This window comes from Cnephaeus nilssonii (assembly GCF_951640355.1).
Source record: "Cnephaeus nilssonii genome assembly, chromosome: 12".
NCBI lineage: Eukaryota > Metazoa > Chordata > Mammalia > Chiroptera > Vespertilionidae > Cnephaeus > Cnephaeus nilssonii.
In genome coordinates this window covers 5,603,507-5,628,121 of record NC_137083.1, presented here as the reverse complement: position 1 = coordinate 5,628,121, position 24,615 = coordinate 5,603,507, and the positions used below count along the sequence as shown (strand labels likewise).

At 53.7% G+C, this 24,615-nt stretch overlaps 1 protein-coding gene across 1 annotated transcript in view; it reads left to right on the top strand.

Moving 5' to 3' along the window:
• The window catches only part of EEPD1 (endonuclease/exonuclease/phosphatase family domain containing 1), a 72,242-nt gene that overhangs the window by 35,179 nt on the left and 12,448 nt on the right, over positions 1-24,615 (top strand). Inside the window, exon 3 of the mRNA XM_079786567.1 lies at positions 7,122-7,173. Within this exon, the coding sequence (XP_079642693.1) occupies positions 7,122-7,173 (52 nt within the window). The remainder of the gene's footprint in view (positions 1-7,121; positions 7,174-24,615) is intronic.

The following is a 24,615-nucleotide window of genomic DNA, read 5'->3' as shown; positions in this document are numbered from 1 at the left end:
CCTGCCAGTATTTCTCGGTGGTTAGAGCGCAGCCCAGGCACTGAAGGGTCAAGGGTTTGATTCCTGGTCAAGGGCAGGTACCTGGATTGCAGGTTCGATTCCCAGCCCTTCTGGGGCACATGGGGGAGACAGCCAATCAATGTGTCTCTCTCACATCAATGTTTCTCTCTCTCTCTCTCTCTCTCTCTCTCTCTTTCTCTCTCTCTCTCTTTCCCTTTGTCCCTCCCTTCTTCCACTCTCTCCAAAAAATCAGTGGAAAACATATCCTCTGATGAGGATTAACAAAAAAAAAGGAAAAAACGAAGGAGAGGAATGAGAGCACGATAGTCAGCTACGTTGCAGAGGTCCTATTGGTCTCTGACTGCCCCGCCCGGGCCACTTCCCTCCCCATCAGTCACCCACTCTGATGAAAGGATTGAAATTGGCCAATAAAAGTCCAGTTTCTCTAGTGGTCAAGTACATGTAAATTTAAACAGCATAATAACACCTCTGGGTTAGGGAGGATTAACAAAAATTACGCAGGCTCGATCCCCTGCAAGGAGGCGTGCAGGGCAAGGGAGCCGGTCATAGTGAATGACGGTGGGTGGACGTCCACTTCTACAAAGCCATTTTGCAAAACTTCCTTAAAATCTCCAAAACGCACATTGCCGTGACCTCCTGGAAATTTGTTGTCTGAGGCAATTAAAGGTATTCGAAAAGTAGCATATGCAGAGTTTTCCACTAAAGTGATCCTTAGAACAGTGACAAATTTCAAACAGCCTTCATGTCCGACAGATCATTCTAGCATATATGTATCTCCATTCAATTACATAAAAATACTTAATGAGATGGAATCGTGTCAATAATGACAATAATTTATAATGTAATGGCAGTTAAAAATAATAGAAAGTGTGTACAATATGATTCAATTTTATGAGACGGATATATTTATTTTTATAGAGTCTCAAAGGATAGATATCAAAATGTTAACGGTATTTCTAGGTAGCAAGATTGTGCTAATGATTCTTTCATTTCTCTGTGTGTGTGTGTGTTCTGAATTTTCTGCAGTAGCGTGTGCTCTGTAAGGACCTTCTTATAAAAACGTGAAGAAGAGATCCTGTGAAATGTGCCCTCTCGCTTGGGGCTTTAAACAGCCCCAGCCCACAGACCCTCGCTGCTGCTCTGTATCACAAGCCGGGATGAATGTTTGCTTTCTGCTGATTAATGAGGCCGCCGCCTCTGACAAAACCCAGAGGTGCATTTCTTCTGGCCCGAAAGGAAGCGCTGCCTCACAGAGAGGGGAAAGGTCGGCATCCAAAGCCAGATGAGGAATTCGGGCGGGAGCATTGAGTGGGGGCCATGCCCTGTGCGAGATAACTTACTGGTTTTCAGTCTGTCCCGATAGCAGGAACTTCTTGTCTCTCGCACGTTCAATCAATCGCTCTTACTCGTCCCCAGAAAACTAAAATAAATAAGTTCTCTAGACAGCCGCCATGAGCAGTTGAGAGCAGCTGGAATGAGCCTCGCTGGGCTTCTGTGACACACTCGCTGTTACAGAAAGTTGGGTGATGGGCGGGAGGGGCCCAGAGCCGGGCCAGGTCTCATGGAGCGCAGGTGAAGTTGAGCTTTAGGAATATTCATTTAATGGTGGCTTGACAGGCTTAGGAAACATGAGAGGGTGGGAGAGGAGGGGAGGGGAGCAGGAGGAGGGGAGACTGGTGGTTCCATCCAGGTTAGGGGGGAGGGGGTGTGGCTTCAGTAAATGAGAGCTTCAGGGGCGTCTGAGAGAAAACCCCGGCGGAGAAGCATTAAGGGGCGGAGGGCAGGTTTTAAGTAGCACCGAAGGCGAGTTCCACTCACGATGGGGTCGGAATCTGCAGGGTGTGGTTCCGTTGAGGAGGCAGAGGCAGTGTGTGGAGGCCAGCCTTTGGGTGGAATCTCATCGGAAACCAGGTCTTTGGGCTGCAGCTTGCTTCGCAGCGCATCCAGAAGAGGCTGGGCTGGCGAGTGGATAGGCAGCCCGTGTGTTATCGCCAATGGGGTGAAATGCCAACAGTGATGGCCTGTGGGGAGCTGTTCCCTGTACAGTTGTCTACATTTTCCTGGAGGTTTGAAAATGTTCACGATTACAATATTGGGATCAAAAAGACAGAGCAACTAGATGGCAAATCCTAAACTTGTGGACATTTATAGGAAAAAAAATAGTTGACCAGGAGTCCCCTGTGAATCCCAAAATACAAAAATATGGGGAGAAAAAAAAAATGCAACCCCAAATCCTTAATTATTGATAGCTAGCCAGCGTGCATAAAAACAAAAAACAAACAAAACAAAACAAAAGTGTGTTGCTTACTTTCATTCTCACAGAATTTGATGATCATAAAGAATCTATAATAATAAAAGCATAATATGCTAATTAGACCGGATGTCCTTCAGGGGCTGTGAGGGAAGCCTGGGTCCCGGGTGCCAGAGGGAAGCCAGTGCTGGCAGCCGGGGAAGGAAGGCCTGCTCTTACACGAATTCCGTGCATCAGGCCTCTAGATTTTATATAATGCAAAAGATTGAGATGTTGGAAGGAAGCCCAGTGAATGGAATGACATGGCAGGAAGAAAAGACCAGGTCACCCCGGAAGATCACATCCCACAGGGCTCTGAGCACCTTCCTACAGGAGGACCACGGGAAAGTAGAGGTGCAGAGGGGATGGGGTCAGCCACAGTCTTCACCGGCGAACAGGTGAGGTCGTGCAGGAGGCGAACAGGTGAGGTCGTGCAGGAGGCGACTCTGTCCCTGCAGTAGACGCAAAAGCTCATTTGACCTGGTGGTTCCTTCCACTTCCCTGGAAGGAAAGCCCCAGAGTAGCCAAAGAGGAGTCAGAGAAAGCAAGTGTGGCTCAGTGGTTGAGCGTCAGCTCATGAACCAGGAGGCGATGGTTTGATTCCAGGCAGGGCACATGCCCAGGTTGTGGGCTTGATCCCCAGTGTGGGGCGTGCAGGAGGCAGCCGGTCAGTGATTCTCTCCCATCATGGATGTTTCTATCTCTCTCTCCCTCTCGCTCTCTGAAATCAATAAAGATATATTTTTTAAAAAGTGGCACCACCTGCCCTGGCTGGTTTGGCTCAGTGGATAGAGCGTCGGCCTGCAGACAGAAGGGTCTCAGGTTCGATTCCGGTCAAGGGCTCATGCCCAGGTTGCGGGCTGGATCCCCAGTGTGGGGTGTGCAGGAGGCAGCCAATCGATGATTCTCTCTCATCATTGATGTTTCTATCTCTCTCCCTCCCTCTCTGAAATCAATAAAGATATATTTTTTAAAAAGTGGCGCCCGGTGGGGAGCGAGCTGCTGACAAAGGAGCGGGGTGTGGGAAAGTGTTCCCCAGCCTCCGGCGGGAGCCAGGCTCGCTTCCACTGGCCGCTTCCCACACGGGGTCTGACCCTCTTCTGCTGTTTCCTGTTAGCGCTGGGCTTTGTCACCTCTGGCCAGTGGTTTGTGCTCGAAGAGATTTCCCAAAGGGGCTGTCCTGGTCCCACGCGGAGGGTCTCGCTGGGAGCCGGGAGCTGGGGCGCCTGCCAGGGACGCAGGAGCCTGGAGGCCGGCACTGTGGGGCCTGGAGGAGCAGGACCTGACTCAGAAACGGATTCTCTTTGGGGTGCTTCTCCCACGTGGACAGTGAGGAGCCTGCAGGGAGAGGAGGAGCCACTTTCCATCTGCTACACAAGCCGCTTGCCGAGAACAGCTCCCGCTATTCCTCCCACCCACCCTGTGCCTGCACCCCTGGACCTGTCCCCTGAGGCCACTTTCCAGGGGCCTCTCCGCTTGGTGCAGCGCCCTCGCCTGGCGGAGGCTGGGTTTGCGCTCACTGAATCCCCAGCGCCCAGCGGTGCCTGGTACAGAGCCTTACATGCTAGTATTTTATCTGTGCGCAGACTGGACGGCTCCGCATTGCATGGCTGTGCATTTACTGTCGTATCTCAGCCTCTAAAACGCGTCACTGAGTAAATCGGTGAAACTCAAAGTGCCAGCAAGGGAGCTGGAGAGAGATCCTGACTCGGAGCGTGGGTGAGGGAGGCGTGTCCCCCTGCAGGTGTGTTTGCAGGACTCACAGAGCTACCTCTTCCCTGCCCGTCAGGGCCAGTGAGTTCATTCAGTCTGCAGCCCGAGGCCACCCTCTGTCTTCTGTGTCTTCCACCTTGCGGTGTTTCCTCCTGCCGTCGGGGCCGGGGTCTGCCTGGCACGCTCCCCGTCGCCACTTCTCGTCTGGGTGGACCTCCCTGTGGCAGGTGCCGCCGGGGTGCTGAGAAGACCTCTGGCCTCAGCGCCTTCCCTCCCGTGGCTTGTCCACCCGCGGTGACTGCACGCCTTCTAGGTCTTTCTGAGCGTTGCCCATCTTGACTTCAGGCCTGGCCCTTGCTGTTGCCATTTTTCTAAAGAAATCACTGCCTTTGTGGGATTTGCCTCTCTCCTCAAAGTGCAGCGCAGACAAAGGCATTGCAGCGCCATCCTGGAGCTGGGCTGTTCTCAGCGCGCTGGCCAAGCCCAGGCCACTGCCGGCATGCCCCGCGTCTCCCAGCTCCGCTGGTCCATGTGGGGACCCGGGGGGTCTCAGGGAGACAGGCCTCCAGGGACTGTGCCCAAGCAGCATCCCGGCCCCTGGGAGCCCTGTGGGAGCCGGGGCCATGCTGTGTTCATCTTGGCCCCCCTGGCGCCCGGCACAGTTTCTGACACGCAGTGTGTGTGTGTGGAGTTAGCGAGGGGATGGAGGAAGGAGAGGAGGAGCAGGATTGAAATGAGAGATGAGATCCCCTTCCAGGGCGGGGAAGTTAGAGGTGTCGAATGGAGCATTTGGTAAATGGGTTTGCGGCTCCTTCACGTGTGAATTCCCTCCCAGGGGGTATCCGATGTGCTAGAAGAATCTGGTACCAGAAATGTGAAATAGAGACTCTCTGCTCTGGTAGTCTCCAACTGGGTAAGGAATAACGCCAGGATATCGTGTAACGGGACCCATCCGGACACACCTTAGCACTGCAGCTGCGGGGAGGGAGAAACAAGCAAGCATGGCCGGGCGGGCGGGAGGGGTGGTCCGTGTGCCGGGAGCAGAGGGAGGGCCCTGCCGTGAGCCCCGAGGCCTGTGAATTGTTGCTGCTGCTCGCGATGGTGTCTTTCAAGCTTGCATTGCACCCCCCGGAGTTGCTCTGTAGTAACTCGTTGCATTTGCTTGGCGCGTGCTTGCTGAGCTGTGCAGAGCGGTCATTGTACAGAGTCCTGCAAGTGAAGGTGGACCTTATCGTGGATAGAACCCCTCTGGAGGGAGGCACGGGGTCCCGGGGAGGCCCCTTTCTGCTGCAGAGAGCCTGTGCAGAGAGCCTGTGGGGGGGGCGGGGGGGGCAAGGGGGGCTGGTGACACCAACAGCTAATCACTAAGCAGATTATCAGGGTGAAGAGGGAGCTGGTGACACCATCAACAGCTGACCCTCCCTCAGCACCCCGCCCAGCTCGCTGCTTCCTCCCTGGCGGATGAGCGCGCCGTGGCTGCCTGCTCACTGTGACCCTGGCCTCTGCCGAAGCCGCTGGCACAGAAGGGGAAGTACCCCCCCCCCCCCCGTAAACCTCCATCCACTTCCGAATTCTCTCGCCGAGGGTGCTGCCTGCGGCCTGGGCTCTGGCCCCGGGACTGGAAACGGGTGGCTGGGTCCCCCCTGCCCTCTCTGCCCCCTCGGTGCCTTTGCCTCTGCTGGCCCTCTGTGGGGCGCCTTCGTCCCTGGCCCCGCCCCCTGGCAAAGCTTACCGGCCCCTCCCCCAGGAAGCCTTCCCTGACCTCAGCTGGGCCGGCTCCTCTCTGAGCCTCGGCCGCCCCCTTGGCACCCTGTACATCATATTCTGGTCTGACTGTGGCCTCCAAGGGGCCGTGAGCTCCTCGTGGGCAGGAGCAAGTCAGAGTCAGCGTGTGCCCCTGGTTACCCCCGCACAGTAGGGCTCGATCCGGGTGCAGGAGCCAGTGAGCCCTGAGCAGGCCTCCGTAAGCAGCCATCTGGCTCTTTCTTGTCATCCTCGGAGGGCCGTCGGGGAAGATGGCCACTGAGCATGGCCCCGGTGTCCTTTTCTGTATTCCTCTGACTTATTCAGGTTCCTCACATGAAGCGCCTGTCAGTTCCTTTCAGAATTTCCTGGGGTGAAAGGTACATGACATAAACTCCACTCTAATGTGAACCAGATACGTGTGCAGCTCAGTGGCATGAAGTGCACTCGCTTTGTCGCGCTCCCGCCACACCAGGGCCATGTCCTCATCTCAAACCGAGACTCTGTCCCCAGGAACCACTAACTCCCCGCCCCCGCCCCTGGCCGGGCCTGGGGACCTCCATCTACTTTCTGTCTCTGTGAATGGGATACCTTAGGCACCTCAGAGGCATGGAATCACACGGGATCGGTCCTTTGTGTCTCGCTTATTCCACCTCATAATGTCCTCAAGGTTCATCCAGGTAGCACAGGCCAGAGTGTCCTTCCTGAATTTGTTTCTGGGTTTTTTGTTTTTTTTTTTTCTGTTAATCCTCACCCGAGCCTATTTTTCCATTGATTTTGAGAGAGAGTGGAAGGGAGAGGGAGAGACAGAGAAAGAGAAACATCGATGTGAGAGAGACACATCGATTGGTTGCCTCCCACACGTGCCCAGACTGGGGCTGAGATGGAGCCTGCCATCGAGGTATGTGCTCTTGACTGGCATCGAACCCGGGACCCTTCAGTCCATGGGCCGACGCTCTGTCCACTGAGCCAACCCAGCTAGGCCAGCGCTGCCGTCTTTGGAAAGCTGAACGATCTTCCACTGCGTATGTGCCCCACAGATGGACGTTGGGTTGCTCCCACCTGTTTGCAGCTGAGAGCAGCGCTGCTGTGAATGGGTGTGCAGATTCCTGCTCCAGTCCAGGTTTTCAGCCTCCTGGGTATCTGCCCAGAAGCGGAATTGCTGGCTCAGACGGTAAAATCACTTCCACCATTTAGTTCTGTAACGGTCATTTCAGTTCAACCCGAGGCCACCGTACGAGGGGAGGTGACGTCGAAATGCGGCTGAAATTTCAGCCTTTTGCCCTGTGACCTGCCTGATGCCTGCTGACATGAAATGGTTTGTTTTCAAGTGTGGTTTTAATTTTTCTTACAGCATCAAGCTTCTCGCTGTGCAAGAGCTCCTTGACAGAGAGGCCCTGGAAAAGGTAAATGTTTTGTTCTTCCCACCCCATACCCACACCCACACCCACACCGAAAACATGCAACTCCCTGTCCTCAGAGAGGGAGTTGGCTGCAGGCTGGGCTGTTACTTATGTCCTAACAGTCAGTGCACCACGCAGAATTGTGGTCAAAACCCCCGCGTGGCTCCTATGCCACTAACACTTGCAGACCCCGCCTGGCTTGGCCCTTTGGGGCTGTGAGGGCGGAGGCCCCCGCCGTGGGCCATGCTCTGGGGCAGCCGCCATGCTCCAGACCCCACCCGAGTGCCAGGGTCCGTGACAGCCACTCCCCTGCATCTCTGCTGTGTGTCATCCTCTGGGCTAGTGGATGATACAACTGAGGCCCGGCGCGGCGATGAGCTAAGTGGCGGAGAAAGGAATTGAGTCCCGTGGTTCCATTTCGCAAGTTAATGCTTTTTCTAATTCCTAGACCAGTTCGTGAGTTCGAGGCCCTATTTAGGCTACTTCTGAGCATTGGGGAACTCCCTCCCCGCCTCAAACCAAGGTTTGCACTGTGCCCTGGAAGAGATACCCGTGCACCTCGGCTTTCTAGGTTCAAGTCAAGGCACAGCTGGGACCCTTGGCCGGTTGGGGGTTTGAGGTCTGTGTGCGAGGTGGGTTGGGCTCCCAAAAGCAGGCTGGGCAGGTGCCAAGGAGGTCAGGCTCTCCAGTGGCACTCACAGACCCCCAAACTCACACCCAGCTGCTCCCCTCGGTAGCTGCGGCCTCTTCCTAACTGTGTGATTGCAGGTGTTAATTAGAATACATAATGTTAACATGAAAGAAAGTGGTTAGAGCCCAGCCAGCGCAGCTCGGTGTTTGAGCGTCCACCTAGGAACCAGGAGGTCACGGTTCGATTCCCAGTCAGGGCCCATGCCCGAGTTGCGGGCTTGATCCCCAGTGGTGGGTGTGCGGGAAGCAGCCGATCAATGACTCTCTCTCATCATTGATGTTTCTATCTCTCTCTCCCTCTCCCTTCCTCTTTGAAATCAATAAAATTACTTTTTAAAAAGTGGTTAGAGAGATAAGCACTGACGTGATATTTTATTCATAGAATGGTTTGGATTAGTGGTTGGATTGCAGGTTGACACTGAAGCAAATTAAGTTTTTAGGCACCAAGCTGTGATGTGGGCATGGGGGGGTGGGGGTGGGGCGTCTGGGCTCGGGCTCTGAATCTCACGTCCCATCAGCCTCGTTTCCATTCCAGGTAAAGCAAGGAGCACGCTGCCTAGGAGCTCAGAGGGGCGGGACACCGGATGAGTTAGTGTAGCGGAAGGGCTTTCTAGATGCCAGGCACTCAGGCCGTATGAATTCTTAATTACGTATGAATTCTTAATGTGCACCAGCCCTAGGGCGCACTGGGTCCAGGAGCGCATGACGCTTCTTTGGATGGGCTTGGAACTTTTAAAAGGTTACCTCTCCTGAAACAAGTCTCTGCTCAGCAGTCACTGCAGTTCTCGGTTTTACTTCTCAGATTCAACACACACACACACACAAAAACACCCAACATCAGACCAAGCTGGGAGACACGCGGAGGCCGGAAAATATCGGCCAGGTCTTCGGAGCTGTGTTACTATCCGATCTGGGGGGGACCGCACAGTGAAGCCCATCTGGGGAGCCAAGGGCTGCGGGGCCCGGCAGAGAAGGGGGCTGCCGTGTGGCGGGGTGCACAGTGTGGCTCAGACAGGCTCCTTCCTCGCTGTGTTATCTTGGAGTTGCTAATCCTCTCTGTGCTTCCGTGTCCCAGTCTGTAGAGTGGAAATCCTTGTAATCCCCAGTCCACAGAGGTCTTGAAAAGACTAAGTAGACAGTCAGCGCGAAAGACTCAACACTGCCCTGTGCTGACTGATCCCCCAAAGTTAGCTGCTGCTCCTGGGCCTTCTCCTTCCTCCTCCCCCTCCTCCCTCTTCCTCACCAGGTCTGCTCATGGCTTTGTACTGTTCCCTGTCTCCATACATGACCGGCAGACAGCTTTACACGAGGGTCTGAATGGGCCCGGGGCCGCCGGGAGCCAAGGCCGCTTCCTTCTTCCTTCTTTTGTGTTGTGTGCGCGCCCACTCAGTCTCTCACACTCCTGGCCTCTGTGGCGCCCTCTGCGTGCCAGGCAGGTAGCAGACGCTCCAGCAAAGTCCAGAGGCAGCCAGTGGCCATGCGCGTGGTGGCCAGTTGCATTTGAGTGGCAGGGGGAATGTGACCTGGCACAGGCCTGATTTTTCACCCATTTACAGGAGCTCAGGACTCACAGGTCCTTATGCACCCGGACGAGTGGGAGGCCCACCAGGAAAAGCTCTTGGTAACTCGGAGAGCATTGCTACCGGAGCCTGGTCTGCAGACCAGCAGCCTCGGAAGCAGTCAGAAATGCAGACTCTCAGGCCCCGCCCAGACCCCCACCTAGGAACCAGGAGGTCACAGTTCACTTCTCGGTCAGGGCACATGCCCAGACTGCGGGCTCGATCCCCAGGAGGGAGCGTGCAGGAGGCAGCCGATCAGTGATTCTCTCTCATCATTGATGTTTCTCTCTCTCTCTCTCTCCCTCTCCCTTCCTCTCTGAAATAAGTAAAAATATTTTAACAATAAGCCATAAACCCTACAGCTAATAATCTTAAGTCTGTCTACCAATTTCTTATTTAAAAAAATAAAACTGTTAGACCCACAGGAAGGTGATTTAATGCGCATAAATGTCAGGACAGTGGCACCCTCTGAAGAAGCCTTTTGGATCCGAAGGACTTTTGTCAAACGTCCCGCAGGTGCGAGAGCAAGGACCTGCTCTGAGAAGGAAGTGCCCTCCGGCCGTTCTCTCGCTGTAAGGGCAGGACGTGTTTGTTTTCCTGAACTGAAGTCACACAGACTTAGTTCCCAGGCTTTATAAACAGGCCCACCTAATGCCTTTCAAACATGGCATTGCATGAAAGGAAATAAAAATATTGGTACAGCTTGATTTAGTAAGATCATTTTTCAACGACCCTTTCAACCCGCTTCCTGCAAAGCTGCAAACAATAGCTTGGCCGTGGCCTCCAGCTGAAGGTCACCCTCCCTTGAAGGGCCAGAGGGCAGAGCACGGGCCCACCCAACCCTAGATCTGCCCGACTCATGGCCACTGCCCGTGCCACCCCCACCCCCTCCCCCTCCAGGCTCCCGGGCCTCTGCAGGCCACAACTCAGCCGTCCATCAAAGCTGACGATGTCCATCTCCATCCTCTAGAACCCGGGCTCTGAGGGTGCACAGACGGGGTGAGGCCACTCTGCAGTCTCCTAGCTGTGGGACTTCTTCGGCAGGTCATTGCCAAGCCTCGGTTTCTTTTTGGCATGGGGGTGGGGGTGTCACAGTGATACCGACTTCACGAGAATGAAGTGAGATAATGTATGAGCTAGAAGGGATTATGTATATGGTAAGCACCAGAGCAATGGCGGCTAATTCTATCCCTACTCCTGCTAATTAGCTGCTGCTGTGGTCATTGACATGTCATCCTCATCACCATCGATAACTTCCTCCTCCTCCTCTCTCTCGAGAAGCCCAACTTGAGATTGATTTGTCGCCATTGGTGGATGTTAAAAAGGAGTCCCCCTCCTACCCCTCCTGCCACATTGTCTAGTCCAGTGGTCGGCAAACTCATTAGTCAACAGAGCCAAATATCAACAGTACAACCATTGAAATTTCTTTTGAGACCCCAATTTTTTAAACTTAAACTTCTAACGCCACTTCTTCAAAATAGACTCACCCAGGCCGTGGTATTTTGTGGAAGAGCCACACTCAAGGGGCCAAAAAGCCGCATGTGGCTCGCGAGCCGCGGTTTGCCGACCACGGGTCTAGGACAAATGCCTGCTAGTCGTTCATGCCTGCTGCTGCCAGATGTTTCTCCGACGTTCAGCTTTGACGTCCGGTTCTTAGTCTGGCGGTTCTGCAGGCGGAGCAGGGGATCGCTAAGTCTTCTGGGGCTTCATGTGTGAGATAACGTGTGTGCGCTTCCCCAGCGAGCTGGGGCTGGACCCACGGAACTGGGTACTGGCACCCAGGAGCTGTGGCGGGCAGCAGTGGAGTGAGAAGTTCACAGCTTTGGGGGTTTTTCAGGAGGAAATAGGCGGTACATAATTGTCATGTAGATGCGTGTGAAGAACCTAAGGATGCTTGTACCTGCGGTTGGTGATGGTGTTTCTGAGCATACACACGTGTACATACATGAGCACTGGCTTCCAGAGTGTTTCCCTGTGATCTGGACTCCGCTTAACTTAGCCTGTGTGACGGCTGAGGGCTGACTCTGGGCCTCAATTGCACTGCACAGCAAGGGGGTGAAGCGATGGAGATACATTTCAGTGGCATGGACAGGATCCCGGGATGTCGGAGCTGAGGGGACCCCCCCGCCCCAAACCACCCCATCAGGCCTGTCATTTGCGGGCAGGACGCAGAGGCCGGAGGAGTGGAAGTGCCCCCCTTGCCCAACCAGCTGAGCCGCCCGCCAGGGGAGTTCACATGTTCCGGAAGCTTCTCCATGGAGCCCCTCAGGTTCCCAGCTCTGGGCGCTGGTGAAGGAAGGTGGGATTCATTTCGCCACCCAGGAAAGCTGTCATATCTTCAGTCGTCTACAAAACACAGCCCGTGACGAAACGTTCCTCCGAGAAGGACAGAGCCCAGGACAGGGCGTGTTCTGTGTGTGGTCCGGGCCCAGTGGGTGTGAGACAACACGGACGCCCGGGGGTGCAGAAACAGCAGCCCTCAGTGAGTCTGTGACTGCGCTTTGATCCCACAGTGGCTGTTCCGAGGGGACATCTGGCTGGTAGAATGTCTGCACCCCCATTCTTCTGGCATCAGGTCCTCCACTGGTGACTTCGGACACGTTTAGCCCAGAACCTGAAATGTGCCGCTGCTTGTCCTACTCTCTTCTGTTGTGCGCTCTCTCTTCTCTCCTGAGCTTGTAGTTTTCGTGAATGTGAATTCTCACCCTGCACAGCCGCCTGTAACTCGGGGGAGCCCGGAGTTGTATGACTCCAATAAATCATGGTTTACCTGAGCTGATCTCTAACCAAGCCCCAAACATTGTTATGTTGGCTTTCTATCATTAGAAATTATCATTAAATCATTTTAATGATAATCATCTTAATGTTGGCTTTCTATCATTAGAAATTATCATTAAATCATTTTACCTAGAAGTGAAAATTTACATAATGCAATTGCTCATTTTTTGTGTAATTTCTATATCGCTATTTGTTTTTATGATGAATACTTAATGAATTTAGGTTGGAAATATTTTTTTTTAAGTTTGGAGCCATTTAGAGACAATGCTATGAATTTAGGAGTGGGCAGGAAAGGACTCGCGCCTGGAACTTGTTTCATCCGGGTCGCTGCTGCGCTCAGAGAGTCTGAATTGAGTGCCGTCTTCTCCCTGGGAGGTAGTCCTTGGTGGTTTGATTGCTTTGTCTTTAGTCTCTAAAAATTCTGAGCTCTTTACTTTCTTGGTGGTTGCTCTAGAGTTTAACATGTCCATCTTCATTCATCAGATTCACTAACTTATTTCCGTGAGCTATAAACACATGACTCCCGTGTGGTTCTATTCCCTCTCCCCCTTTTGATGCTGTTGGTGCACATATTATATCTAAACGTGCTACAGACCTGACTATACATTGTTCCGATCATTGCTTTACGTATTCTTCCTCTTTTAAAGAAGATGAGAGAAGAAAGGAGCACGCATATATATTTATAGAGTTGTCTACATTAACCTTCTCATTTTCCATTTCCGGCTTTCTTGCTTTGTTTCTGTGGATTCACGTTACCATCTGGCATCACTTTCTCATTCCAATGCAGCTTTGCTCCTTCGCATCTCCTTCGGGCTGTCGTCCACTATATTACATTTCTATATGTTACATACCCAGTCATACAACTGTGTACATGTTGTTTATACAACATGAGCAAATTGTATAATTACATAATTACCGTTCCTGGTTCTCTTCATTTTTTTCATGAGGATTTGAGTTGGTCTGGGGTCACTTGCTTTCAGCCTACAGAACGTTCTTTAATATTTCTTATAAGGAAGGTCTACTAGCAACTAATTCTTACAGTTTTGTTTGTCTTAGAGTGCATTGCATCTTCCTTTTTGAAAGGTGGTTTTTCTGAACTTAACACATTGCAGACCAGTAGTTTTATTGCTGGCTTTACCCAGTAGCCAGATAAGTTTCTATTGAACGAGTACAAAAAACGTTTTACATAAATGTTAAAGGCATGCTTTAAAATTAAATACCCATTGCATTTTGAAATTATTTATTACATGTTCTTACAAGCTAATACCTTTTTAAAGAATTCTCGTGATTGTCCACAAGACTTAGAACAGAAAACACGTGAATTCTCATGATTCATCCGCAATGTGTTAAGATTCTTGGGTGACAGCACTTTGACTATGTCATTCCACTGCCTTCTGGCCAGTGTTGTGGATGAACATTCAGCCGTTAATCACATTGGGAGCAGGTGGCTTGCAAGCTGGATGTATGCCTCGGCCACTGTGTTTACTAAAGGGGTATTTTATTTACTGGGTTTCTGAAGAGTGACTCAGTGTCCCAAGGCTGGTTTGAGGAAAAGTTGAAGGCTTTTTCTACATAAAGTCCAACAAAACATTTCACATAAGCTGGCAAAGAGAGAATGAAAAGGAGAGCGTATCATGCTATTCTTGTAAGACCAATGACTTTTACTAAGAAATACCAGATTTTGATTCTTAAATTATATGTTATTAAACCAATTTAGTAAATTACAACCAGCATTTGTTTCATTATACATGTATACAAATGGATGGGTGGACAGATGGATGCATGGATGGATGGATGAGTGGATAGATGGATGGGTAGGTAGATTGATATACACTGAGTGGCCAGATTATTTGCCTGATGTTTGTAGGCAAATTAGCCGTACACTGCATCGTATGAGATATGGAAGCCGAAGGCTTGTTCGAACACCTTTGCTGTCTGCAATTCGCACAGGAACACGAGGATTGGACAGTCGAGCATTGGAAAAAAAGTCATGTGGTCTGATGAATCACGTTTCTAGTTGCATCATGCAGATGGCAGAATGAGAATTTCATGGAAACAGCATGAAAGCATGCACCCCACATGCATGATTACAACCCTTCAAACTGATGGGAGTAGTGTTATGGTTTGGGGCATGTTTTCCTGGCATGATTTGGGCCCTTTAATTCGTGTGGAACAACGTCTGAATAGCACAACATACCTAAGTATTGTTGCTGATCAAGTTCATCCTATCATGTTGATGGTGTATCCCAGTGGTCGGCAAACTCTTTAGTCAACAGGGCCAAATATCAACAGTACAACGATTGAAATTTCTTTTGAGAGCCAAATTTTTTAAACTTAAACTTCTTCTAATGCCACTTCTTCAAAATAGACTCGCCCAGGCCATAGTATTTTGTGGAAGAGCCACACTCAAGGGGCCAAAGAGCCACATGTGGCTCGCGAGCCGCAGTTTGCCAACCACGGGTGTATCCCAATGGAGATGGCTTCTTCCAACAAGACAATGCGCCCTGCCATGGCGCTCAGATTGTGCAGGAGTGGTTTCAAGAACATGAGAGAGACTTTACTTTGCTTAGGTGGCCCCCACAATCACCAGATCTCAATCCAATTGAGCATTTGTGGGACGAAGTTAAAAGAGCCATCAGGCAGCTGGTTCCACAACCATCCAATCTCACAGAACTGGACAGTGCTATTCATCAGGCATGGTGTCAGATTCCTCGCATCACCTTTCAACATCTCGTGGAGTCAATGCCAAGAAGAATCGCCGCGGTATTGAAGGCAAAAGGTGGCCCAGCGAAGTACTGATGGGGTGGCCATAATAATCTGGCCACTCCGTGTATATACATACACACACATAGTTGGCAGGCAGACAGTTAACCAGATTGCCATATAAAAACTTTTTATTTCCATGAGTCATGGTCAAAATGTTTGAAAACTGCTGTCCTAGACTATTTATTGGCTTGGAAGAGAGGAAGGAGGGCTTGCCCTCGGGTTTTTCCAGTCCTGGACAGGCCTGCTTGGCCATGGGTATACCCTAAGCGCTTCTCCCTCCTGCCTTGTTAGTCTCTTGACTCTGTTTTGCTTTTCAACGGAAAGAAAATCTGTCCAACTCATTGCATTCCCTTTCACATTGCTGCATGGGGCCACCACCTCATGGAAACACCCACATTGCCATGGTGACAGGAGTTATATGCAATTTCCTGTCTTGTTCGGTCCACCCTCAAATGCCTCTCTTATCAGGAAAGGCTAACAATGAGTTGGTATGAGAGAACTTTCAATTCATTTTTTGACAGAATTCTGAGACTTTTCATGAATGATTCATTCATTTCTTCAGAGCATGACTTTATGTTCAGCCAATTTTGGGCTAATTTGTCGTTTTAAACGAAACAGAAGGGCAGGCAGGTATAACTGTTTGGCTCCGTTACTGAAAACATTTATGCTGCTGTTCTTCGCAGGGAAGATGACTGAGCTGGTCCGCAAGGCTTGCTCTGACCAAATTGATTCCATGGAGAGACCTATCAAATCGTGAGCTACCTACCCATTTAGAATGAGTGATTCCTACAGGTGATAAAGGACTGTGGGTGGCATTGAAATGGTGAGTTTGGGCCTTAATGAGATTTGAAACTCCTGGGAAAGCATCCAACCTGCTTTCCGAGATTTTGATCTGTCTGCCTAGAAGTGCTGAAGTGTACCGACATCCCTTACGAACAGAATCCAAGACTCGTTTCTAGATCCTGGACTTGGTTTCCCTACGACACTCTGCCCTGGGCTACCTCCCCACTCCTTCCCTTGCCCTAAGCCTGTCCCATCAAACTCTTGTCCATGAAATACAGACTGACTTGCACATGCAGAATTAATGAGGTGGGGAAGGGCAGCCAGGGACGGCAAAGCCGCTCCCCATTTGCGAGTTGCTCCAGAATGACCTGCCTTCCCGGTTGCCTGTCCTGGCTTCCGACATCAGGGGCCAAGCAAGAGATTTATCCAAGTGGCGGTATAAGACCGCGATGAGTCACAGAGCACCCCTCTGATGTGTTCAGCTCCGGGAAGCCACAGGGACAAGTGCCCGGATCAAGCATGATCCTCAGTATTTGCAAGCCAAAGGGCTGGACCTGGAAGGGAAAGGGACACGTTCTGGGGTTCTGCCTGAACCCCACCATTAACACCAGCTCCTGGGGGATCAGTAAAGCCTTTCCCCCCAGATTATAAAGTTGTGAGACTGTAGTTTGTGTTAGTGCTCATCGTTTCTACCCAACAGGCTTCGTCTTCCGCCCTGTCTCCACCTGGCCAAAACCCTGCTGAGGAATAAATTGCTGCATATTGATTGTTCGTTTTGTGTCTCATTATCCAGACACCCGTGTTGTGCAGTCAGATTGAGTGGCTACATTTGAGAATAAGAGGGGAGGAAGAAGCAAGTATTTTTAGGCATCTGTTCAAGATGTGGCAGGGACATTTGTTAATGTTGTTTTGGTCCTTAATTTACTTATGAACAGCACTTAATCAGCTTTTACTTACGAAAAAGAATTAACTGTGTGTGTGTGTGTGTGTGCATGCACAAATGCATGTCTTCTACATGGATAAACTTCAAGCCAATTAATCAGTATTTATATTACGGCCAGGAAAGTGAAATTTCTAGAAAATGTGAAGGCAGAGAGAAAAATGAAAACATGAAGTTACTATTTGGTCTCTGTGATTTACTTTTTTTAAAAAAATGTATTTTTATTGATTTCAGAGAGGAAGGGAGAGGGAGAGAGAGACAGAAATATCAGTGATGAAAGAGAATCATCGATCAGCTGCCTCCTGCATGCCCCCTACTGGGGATCACTCCCGAAACCCGGGCACGTGCCCTGACCAGGAATAAACCATGACCTCCTGGTTCATAGGTCTACACTCAACCACTGAGCCACGCCAGCCGGGCTCTGTGATTTGCGTTCGTTGTCCAGTCCCTCCTTTATATCGTTCCCAGAGTAACTCTTTCAAAACACAAGTCTGATCATATTGCTCCTCTTCTTGGCAGGAAGCTGAGTGGCATCATGGAGTCAGCTAGATTTGGGGTTTGGGTCCTGGCTCGGCCACTTGGCTCTGGCTGATCTTCATCCCGGCAGCCCCGTGTTCTCCGTGTCTCTGGTGGGGATGGTGCCTCCGTGGCAGGGCCCGGGGTGTGAGTCTCAGCAGCGTCCTGTGTAAGGAGCGTGCACTAGCGCCTGGCACGTGGCCGGCCTCCTGCGGACGGATGAGCGCTCTCGATCTGATTCAGACATCATGGCTCGTGTGCTGTGGGCACTGCCACGGCCCTGGCGTGACACTTGGCTTTGTGATACGTCCCTTCTTTCTGTCCTGTTTGCTTTTGACCCATCTTCTCCCAGGATGTGGGAAGAAGCCCGAGAAGCAGGTTGACTGTTTTTCAGTGCTTCTGGCAGAAACGTGCTGGGAGAGGGCGGTGGCGGGAAGGTAGCTGGGGGCTGGCTCTCCATCTCTCCGTCGGCACAGGACGCTCAGGACCGGTGGTGTCTGCACACCCCAGGAGGAGGGTGCCATCAGGTGTCTGGGACAAAAACTCACAGTCCCCCCACCATCCCTGGCGGCCGCACAGAAAAGGACGACCAAGTCTGCGTGGTTCACCCCGAGATAAAGTAGGAACTACGCAGGCGCTCAAGACTAGGGGGTGGCATCATGCAGATCCACGTAAACAAGCCATGAGTCCGGAACCCACGCCCTGCAGGCGCGTGTACACGATTGTTGCCCGAGGAAGGCGGGCTGGGGAGCACCGTTCAGAAGAGCTGGGGCGGGCAGACAGCCGTTCCCGAGGGTCTGTGCGCACGGACTGTTTCACGGGACGGCTCCTGAGGAACGCGGGGTTCTTCGCAGAAACGCGTGGGAAATGCTGGGAGTCTTGCGTTTGACGTTGAGTCTGAGAAGATCTGTGTCTGGGGTTTAAAAATCCGAGGGTGTCGCCCTAACCGGTTTGGCTCAGTGGATAGAGCATCGGCCTGCGGACTGAAGGGTCCCGGGTTCGATTCCGGTCAAGGGCATGTACCTTGGTTGCGGGCACATCCCCAGTAGGGAGTGTGCAGGAGGCAGCTGATTGATGTTTCTGACTCTCTATCCCTCTCCCTTCCTCTCTGTAGAAAATCAATAAAATATATTTAAAAAAAAAAAATCCGAGGGTGTCCCTGGGGAAGGGGAGGGGAGGGGAGGGGAGGGGAGGGGAGGGGAGGGGAGGGGAGGGGAGGGGAGGGACAGCTAACGGAAAGGGCCAGCTTTGCTCGGCCCCTGCCTTGTACCTAAATCATCGTGTCCTACCCGGATGTGTGGGCCTCTCTCTCCTCCCGGGCCTCACCCTTTCTGTTGCCCCATCTGAAACCTCACGGGTGGAAATGCTCTTATTGATAGCGTGCCCCGTGGGAGGCGTTATGTGGGTTCAGAGGCTCTTTCCCCTGTCTACACCCACCTCACCTATGCGTCAGCCTGCCCACCTGACATTGTCAAAGAGGGAGAAGACTCTAGAGAAGGAAGCGTACGGTCGGCTACATCGCTGCGGTTTGTCTTAGGAAATAAGTTATCGTCATCCGACGAGCTGGGGTAGAAGGTGGCATCTGCTTACAGGTCAAATGTGACATCCGCGGCTGGCGTTCCCTGTTGGCTGTTCGAGCATTTCCTTAGGAAGAACCAATGGAGCTCCGACCCCCCGGCCTTCACTGTTGGCACGTTTCTCAAGCGACGTGAAAACGTTGGCATCCGTGGAATGGCACGTGGGTGCCAGCCCTGGTGCGGCCACCCCAGGGCCTCTGCTGGGATCGGGGCGCCTGGCTCTGCCTGCAGCTTGCCTACGCTCGCCGAAAATAGCCCCAAACCCTCCAAAACACGTAGCTATTTTCAGACTTGCCTCCACTTGGAATAATTAGTTTCAATCATTACTCACAAGTGTATGCCTAATTTGGGAAGAAGTGCTTGTTTTATTTGTCCCCAAACTGTCTTTTCTGAGCTCTGAAAAGTCTATGTTCCAGAAATGACTGGGCTGCTCATTCCTCCCCCAGGTGCTCGGTGGCCGAGCGGAGGGAACGCTGGAACAGACTGCCGGGGGCAGGTCCCCGCGGGGGCGGCACCGGCCCCCGCTCCCCGCCTGACCCAGGCCCCATGGCTGGAACCCCTGGCGTCTGTTTGCTGGATGGGGAGAGTGGCTCCTCTGCTTCCCCTCACACATCGAAGCCATTGCCCAAGTCGGTTTTTTTGTTACTCGTCACCTGGGGGTACTTTTTCCATTGGTTTTTAGAGAGAGTGGAAGGGAAGGAGGAAGAGAGAGAGAGAGAGAAACATGTGAGAGAGGCACATGATTGGTTGCCTCCTGTGCATGCCCCGACCAGGGCCAAGGATTAAGCCTACCACCCAGGACGTGCAAAGGGCCTGTGGTGGGACGGAGCACGGCTGGTTTGCAGGACAGAGAGGTCAGTGTGGCCGCACACGGAGGCTGAGGGTCAGAATGATGAGCTGAGCGTAAAGCGGGGGTCAGAGACCTGGCCGTGCTGGGCCCTGCGTGCCCTGAAAGGCCTTTGTACCTTATCCTGCGAGCGACTGTGAAATCCCCGAGAGCCGTGTGAACAAGAGACCTGGGGCGAGAAAAGGCCGCAGGGCCTCCGTGTGGAGTGCAGGGGGGAGCAGGCCGGCGAGGTCACAGCCGCACCAGCGAGCGTGCAGGGAGAGACGAGGGTGGCGAGAGGCTGCGGAGGGCGGTGGGCAGGTCTGAGAGAAGTAGGAAGTAAGCCACCTTGGCCTAAAAGAAGCCACAAGGGTCCTCACACACCCACATGTGCCTGCTCACAGCAGCAGCAGCTGCGGCAGCCAGGAGGTGGGCACAGCTCAAGTGGCCGTCGCTGGTGAGCGGACACACAGGACGTGCCCCCTCCATGCCCCGGAGCAGTACTGAACCCCACGAAGGAGTGATGAACTAACACCCCCTCCAACACAATGAACCTAAGCATTTTGCCGAGTGAACACGCCAGGCACCGTGTCGTATGGTCCCTTCCTGTGAAACGTCCTCAGGGCCGGGGGCAGACTGGCGGCAGCCGGGGGCTGCCAGAGGCGGATGGGGAGTGACGGCTTCATTGCTACTGGCTTCTCTCTGTGGCTGACAAAACGTCCGGGGACTACACAGAGGTGATGGCTGCACAACACCGTGAAGCCACTGAATTCTTCACTTTCAATTGGACTCCAAAATAATTCATTTTTTATATGTGAATTTTATGTCCATCATAACGAAATGGACCTGAGCCCTGGCCGGTGTGGCTCTATGGTTAGAGCATCGGCCCAAGCACCAAAGGGTCGCTAGTTCTATTCCCAGTCAGGGCACACGCCTGGGTTGTGGCTCGATCCCCAGTAGGGGGCGTGCAGGAGGCAGCTGATTGATGTTCTCTCTCATTGATGTTTCTATTTTTTTCTTCCTCTCTCTTCTTCCCTCTCTAAAAATCAATTTTAAAAAAACGTATTTTTAAAAATAGGCTAAAAAGAATCAAGAGAAGGGGGAAAAGAGCACAACATTATCATCACAGTCTTAACTCCCATCGAAGATTAAGAGTCTTAACATCCGCCCTAACCGGTTTGGCTCAGTGGATAGAGCGTCGGCCTGCGGACTGAAGGGTCCCAGGTTCGATTCCGGTCGAGGGCATGTACCTTGGTTGCGGGCACATCCCCGGTGGGCAGCATGCAGGAGGCAGCTGATCGATGTTTCTCTCTCATCCATGTTTCTAGCTCTCTATCCCTCTCCCTTCCTCTCTGTAAAAAATCAATAAAATATTAAATATTAAAAAAAAAGTCTTAACATCCAAAGGCTGGGAGAAGAAGAGCGACGTTGGGCACGTCCCTGAAGGGATGGCCAGGTGGTGGCCACGTGGAGTGAATGGCCACAGCGTTCCGTGGCGCGTGCACCTCCGTCCCTATTCTAACGTCCATCTCCACGGAATCTCTAACTTCCCCTAACTCCCCAGTGAACAGCAGCCTTGCCAAATAAATGTTTTAATTGCCCTTGAAAGTTCCCACCCCCCCACCCCCCGCTTATTTTTAACCACCTTGTTCAGAAAACATGGGCTGAGTGAGTCTGGGAAGCACCAGCCGGGCCTGTCGACAGGAGGGCGCGTGGAGTCACCACCTGGTCTGGAAAAGCAGCTACTGATCGGCTGGCGGGGGTGGCCGAGGAAACGTCTCCTGGTTGGCTTCCCGTCTTCCTCGGCCTGATGAGAAGGTCTGAGCGAGGCTACGTCGCCGAGTTCCTTCCAGGTCCCCGTGGAAAGAGCGTGTTCGCGGAGCTGACCTCGAAGGGGCTGGTGGGCGGGGGGCGGAGGGGCTGCGAGCTCATCACTGCTCCCCAGGGATGAAGGTGGGGCCTGGGCTTGGCGAGCAGGGGCTGCCCTACGAATCTACAAGCCCTGTGGCGCCCGGTCCCTGCCAGGGGCGTGCCGGAGGCAGGGCCAGAGCCCGTAGTCCGCGGTGTTGTCCTCCCCGGGAGAGCCGTGTCCCCAGGCCCCTGCAGCCCACACGCCGATGATGAAACTGGCTCTGGCAGGTGATGGTTTCGCTCCGGAGAACCCAAAACGTGGGACGCGCGTGGCGCAGGGACGTGGCGTGGGCCGTGGGTTTAACCTGTGCTTCCTGAGCCTTCTCTGCCAAGTGCACTGAGATTAGACGTGGCCAGGCCTGGGCTTGCATCCCGCCTGGCCCACCTGCTGGCAGGGAGCGGCTTCGGCATGTTCCCTCTCATTAGGGTCGCTGTGACGGTCTGTGGACCGTGCCCGCCAGATGACTGGCACTCAACAGATGCTGGTTCCCCTCCCCCCCACCTCCCGCTCCGATCCTGTTGGTTAAAGACTCAGAAGTGAACCTGGTCCCAGGTTGGCCGCCAGTGTTTTCTGACTGTTTTGGGATTTACCCAAACGTAACGGATTAGTTTACCAGATATTAAAATTAAACTTGCCCTGGCCGGGTGGCTCAGTGGTTTGGGGGTTCAAGTCCCTGTCAGGGTGCCTACGGGAGGCAGCTGATCCATGTTTCTCTCTTATATTGATGTTTCTCTCTCCCTCCCTTCTTCTCTCTTTCTCTCTCTCTATAAAAAAGCTCTTATTCCAGGCAGTTTTGCAAGAGTTCCTTCAGACGGAATCCTTCCTCGTAGAGTTCACACAGCCGTAACGACAGAGGAAGAGGGAGGAAGGATTTTACTGTTTGTGAGAATCTTGTGTTTCCTTTCCCATGTCCCCACTTCTCCCGCTCCCGACTCCGAGGCCACCTGTGGCCACCCCAGCGGGCGGGGGGCTGGGTTCTGCCGTCTGCCCAGCTGGCACCCGCTTTGGTCTAACGTAGAGAAACACGCCTGGCCCGGGTCCTTGTAACTTGTCCCGGGAGAGAGAAGCGGGGAGAGGGACGCCCCTTTGACTCATCTTGTGCAGGTCTCTGCGGCAGGCCTGCTGTGGGCCATCCGTGCAGCTCCCTCTCGCCTTACCCCACAGGTTGTCTGCCAAGAGCCAGAGGCAGTGTCTCGGGGTGTGGGGTGGGGCCGAAAGGGGATTTGCTTGAGCTGTAAACACACGCTGTCTGCAGGCCGCAGCACTAGCCGTGTGGCGGCCGAGTCTACGTCAGCGATGTCTGGCCTTGTCCGCAGCTTCTCCAGCCGTACGGGGTTGCTTGGGAATCGCCACACCTTCATCCCTGGGGAGTGCACGCCTTGGCCCGGCCCTCAGAGATCCCGATCCCGCCAGGGACGGGGCCCGCCAGCCTGTGGGTTACCGGCAAGAACCAGCGTGATTCTGCGGGCGGCGGCAGGTGGTGGGTTAGCCGCTGGGGTGTCAGAAGCACAGCTGGTGTGGGGGGAGGGTGTAGCATAGGAGTGCCCAGGTGTGCAGACCCCAGTTACCTGGGAGACTGTTTCCGGCCACACAGGCCTCCCCCTTTCCATTTCCACCGCCGGCCCTGGTGAGCACCCCAACTTGGAGAGCAGCATTTCTCCCTTCTGCTGTGTGGGCGGGGAGCCACCTGTTCCGCTAAAACCACGGGAGGCAGAGTTCACAGGGGCGGGCTCTCGGGGTGCTTCTGTTTTCCTTGGACGTGGCGGCAGGTACAGGGGGCTGAGGGCTGGTCCAGGCGGGCTGGCCCACCCCCGTGAGGCAGGGGCAGGAGGCACGCCTGGCTTCACCCCTCCCTCTGACTTCCAGCTGCGTGACCTTGACCTGAAACTCACCCTTGGGCTTGGCCGTTCCCTGTGGCACTTGGCTCAGCTTGCTGGGCCCCACCCGAGGCCCTGCGGATGCCGTGGGTCCGGGCGAGGCCTGGGAGTCTGCATGCCCCGTAAGTTCCCAGACGATCCTGATGGTGCTCTGACCGGCCCCACCTGAGTTCCCCGAGACGGTCTTTGGGAGTGAACATGGGAAACCGTCACCCTGGGTCACCGCTCTCATGCTGCCCTCCGATCAAGGTGGCCTCCCCGGGAATGGGACTGTGTGGGTTGGGCTCGGGTTCAGGGTGTGAACGGGGGCGTCACCTGTCCTCAGGTGTCCGCAGGCCCTGGCACTTGGGGTTAGGGTGTGAACGGGGGCGTCACCTGTCCTCAGGTGTCCGCAGGCCCTGGCACTCGGGTTTAGGGTGTGAACGGGGGAGTCACCTGTCCTCAGGTGCCCGCAGGCCCTGGCACTCGGGTTTAGGGTGTGAACGGGGGAGTCACCTGTCCTCAGGTGCCCGCAGGCCCTGGCACTCGGGTTTAGGGTGTGAACGGGGGAGTCACCTGTCCTCAGGTGTCCGCAGGCCCTGGCACTCGGGTTCAGGGTGTGAACGGGGCCTCAGGTGTCCACAGGCCCTGACACTCGGGTTTAGGGTGTGAACGGGGGTGTCACCTGTCCTCAGGTGTCCGCAGGCCCTGGCACTCAGGTGTAGGGTGTGAACGGGGGCGTCACTGTCCTCAGGTGTCCGCAGGCCCTGGCACTCGGGTTTAGGGTGTGAACGGGGGCGTCACCTGTCCTCAGGTGTCCGCAGGCCCTGGCACTCGGGTTTAGGGTGTGAACGGGGGAGTCCCCTGTCCTCAGGTGTCCGCAGGCCCTGGCACTCGGGTTTAGGGTGTGAACGGGGGAGTCCCCTGTCCTCAGGTGCCCGCAGGCCCTGGCACTCGGGTTCAGGGTGTGAACGGGGGAGTCACCTGTCCTCAGGTGTCCGCAGGCCCTGGCACTCGGGTTCAGGGTGTGAACGGGGCGTCACCTGTCCTCAGGTGTCCGCAGGCCCTGGCACTCGGGTTCAGGGTGTGAACGGGGGAGTCCCCTGTCCTCAGGTGTCCGCAGGCCCTGGCACTCGGGTTCAGGGTGTGAACGGGGCGTCACCTGTCCTCAGGTGTCCGCAGGCCCTGGCACTCGGGTTCAGGGTGTGAACGGGGCGTCACCTGTCCTCAGGTGTCCGCAGG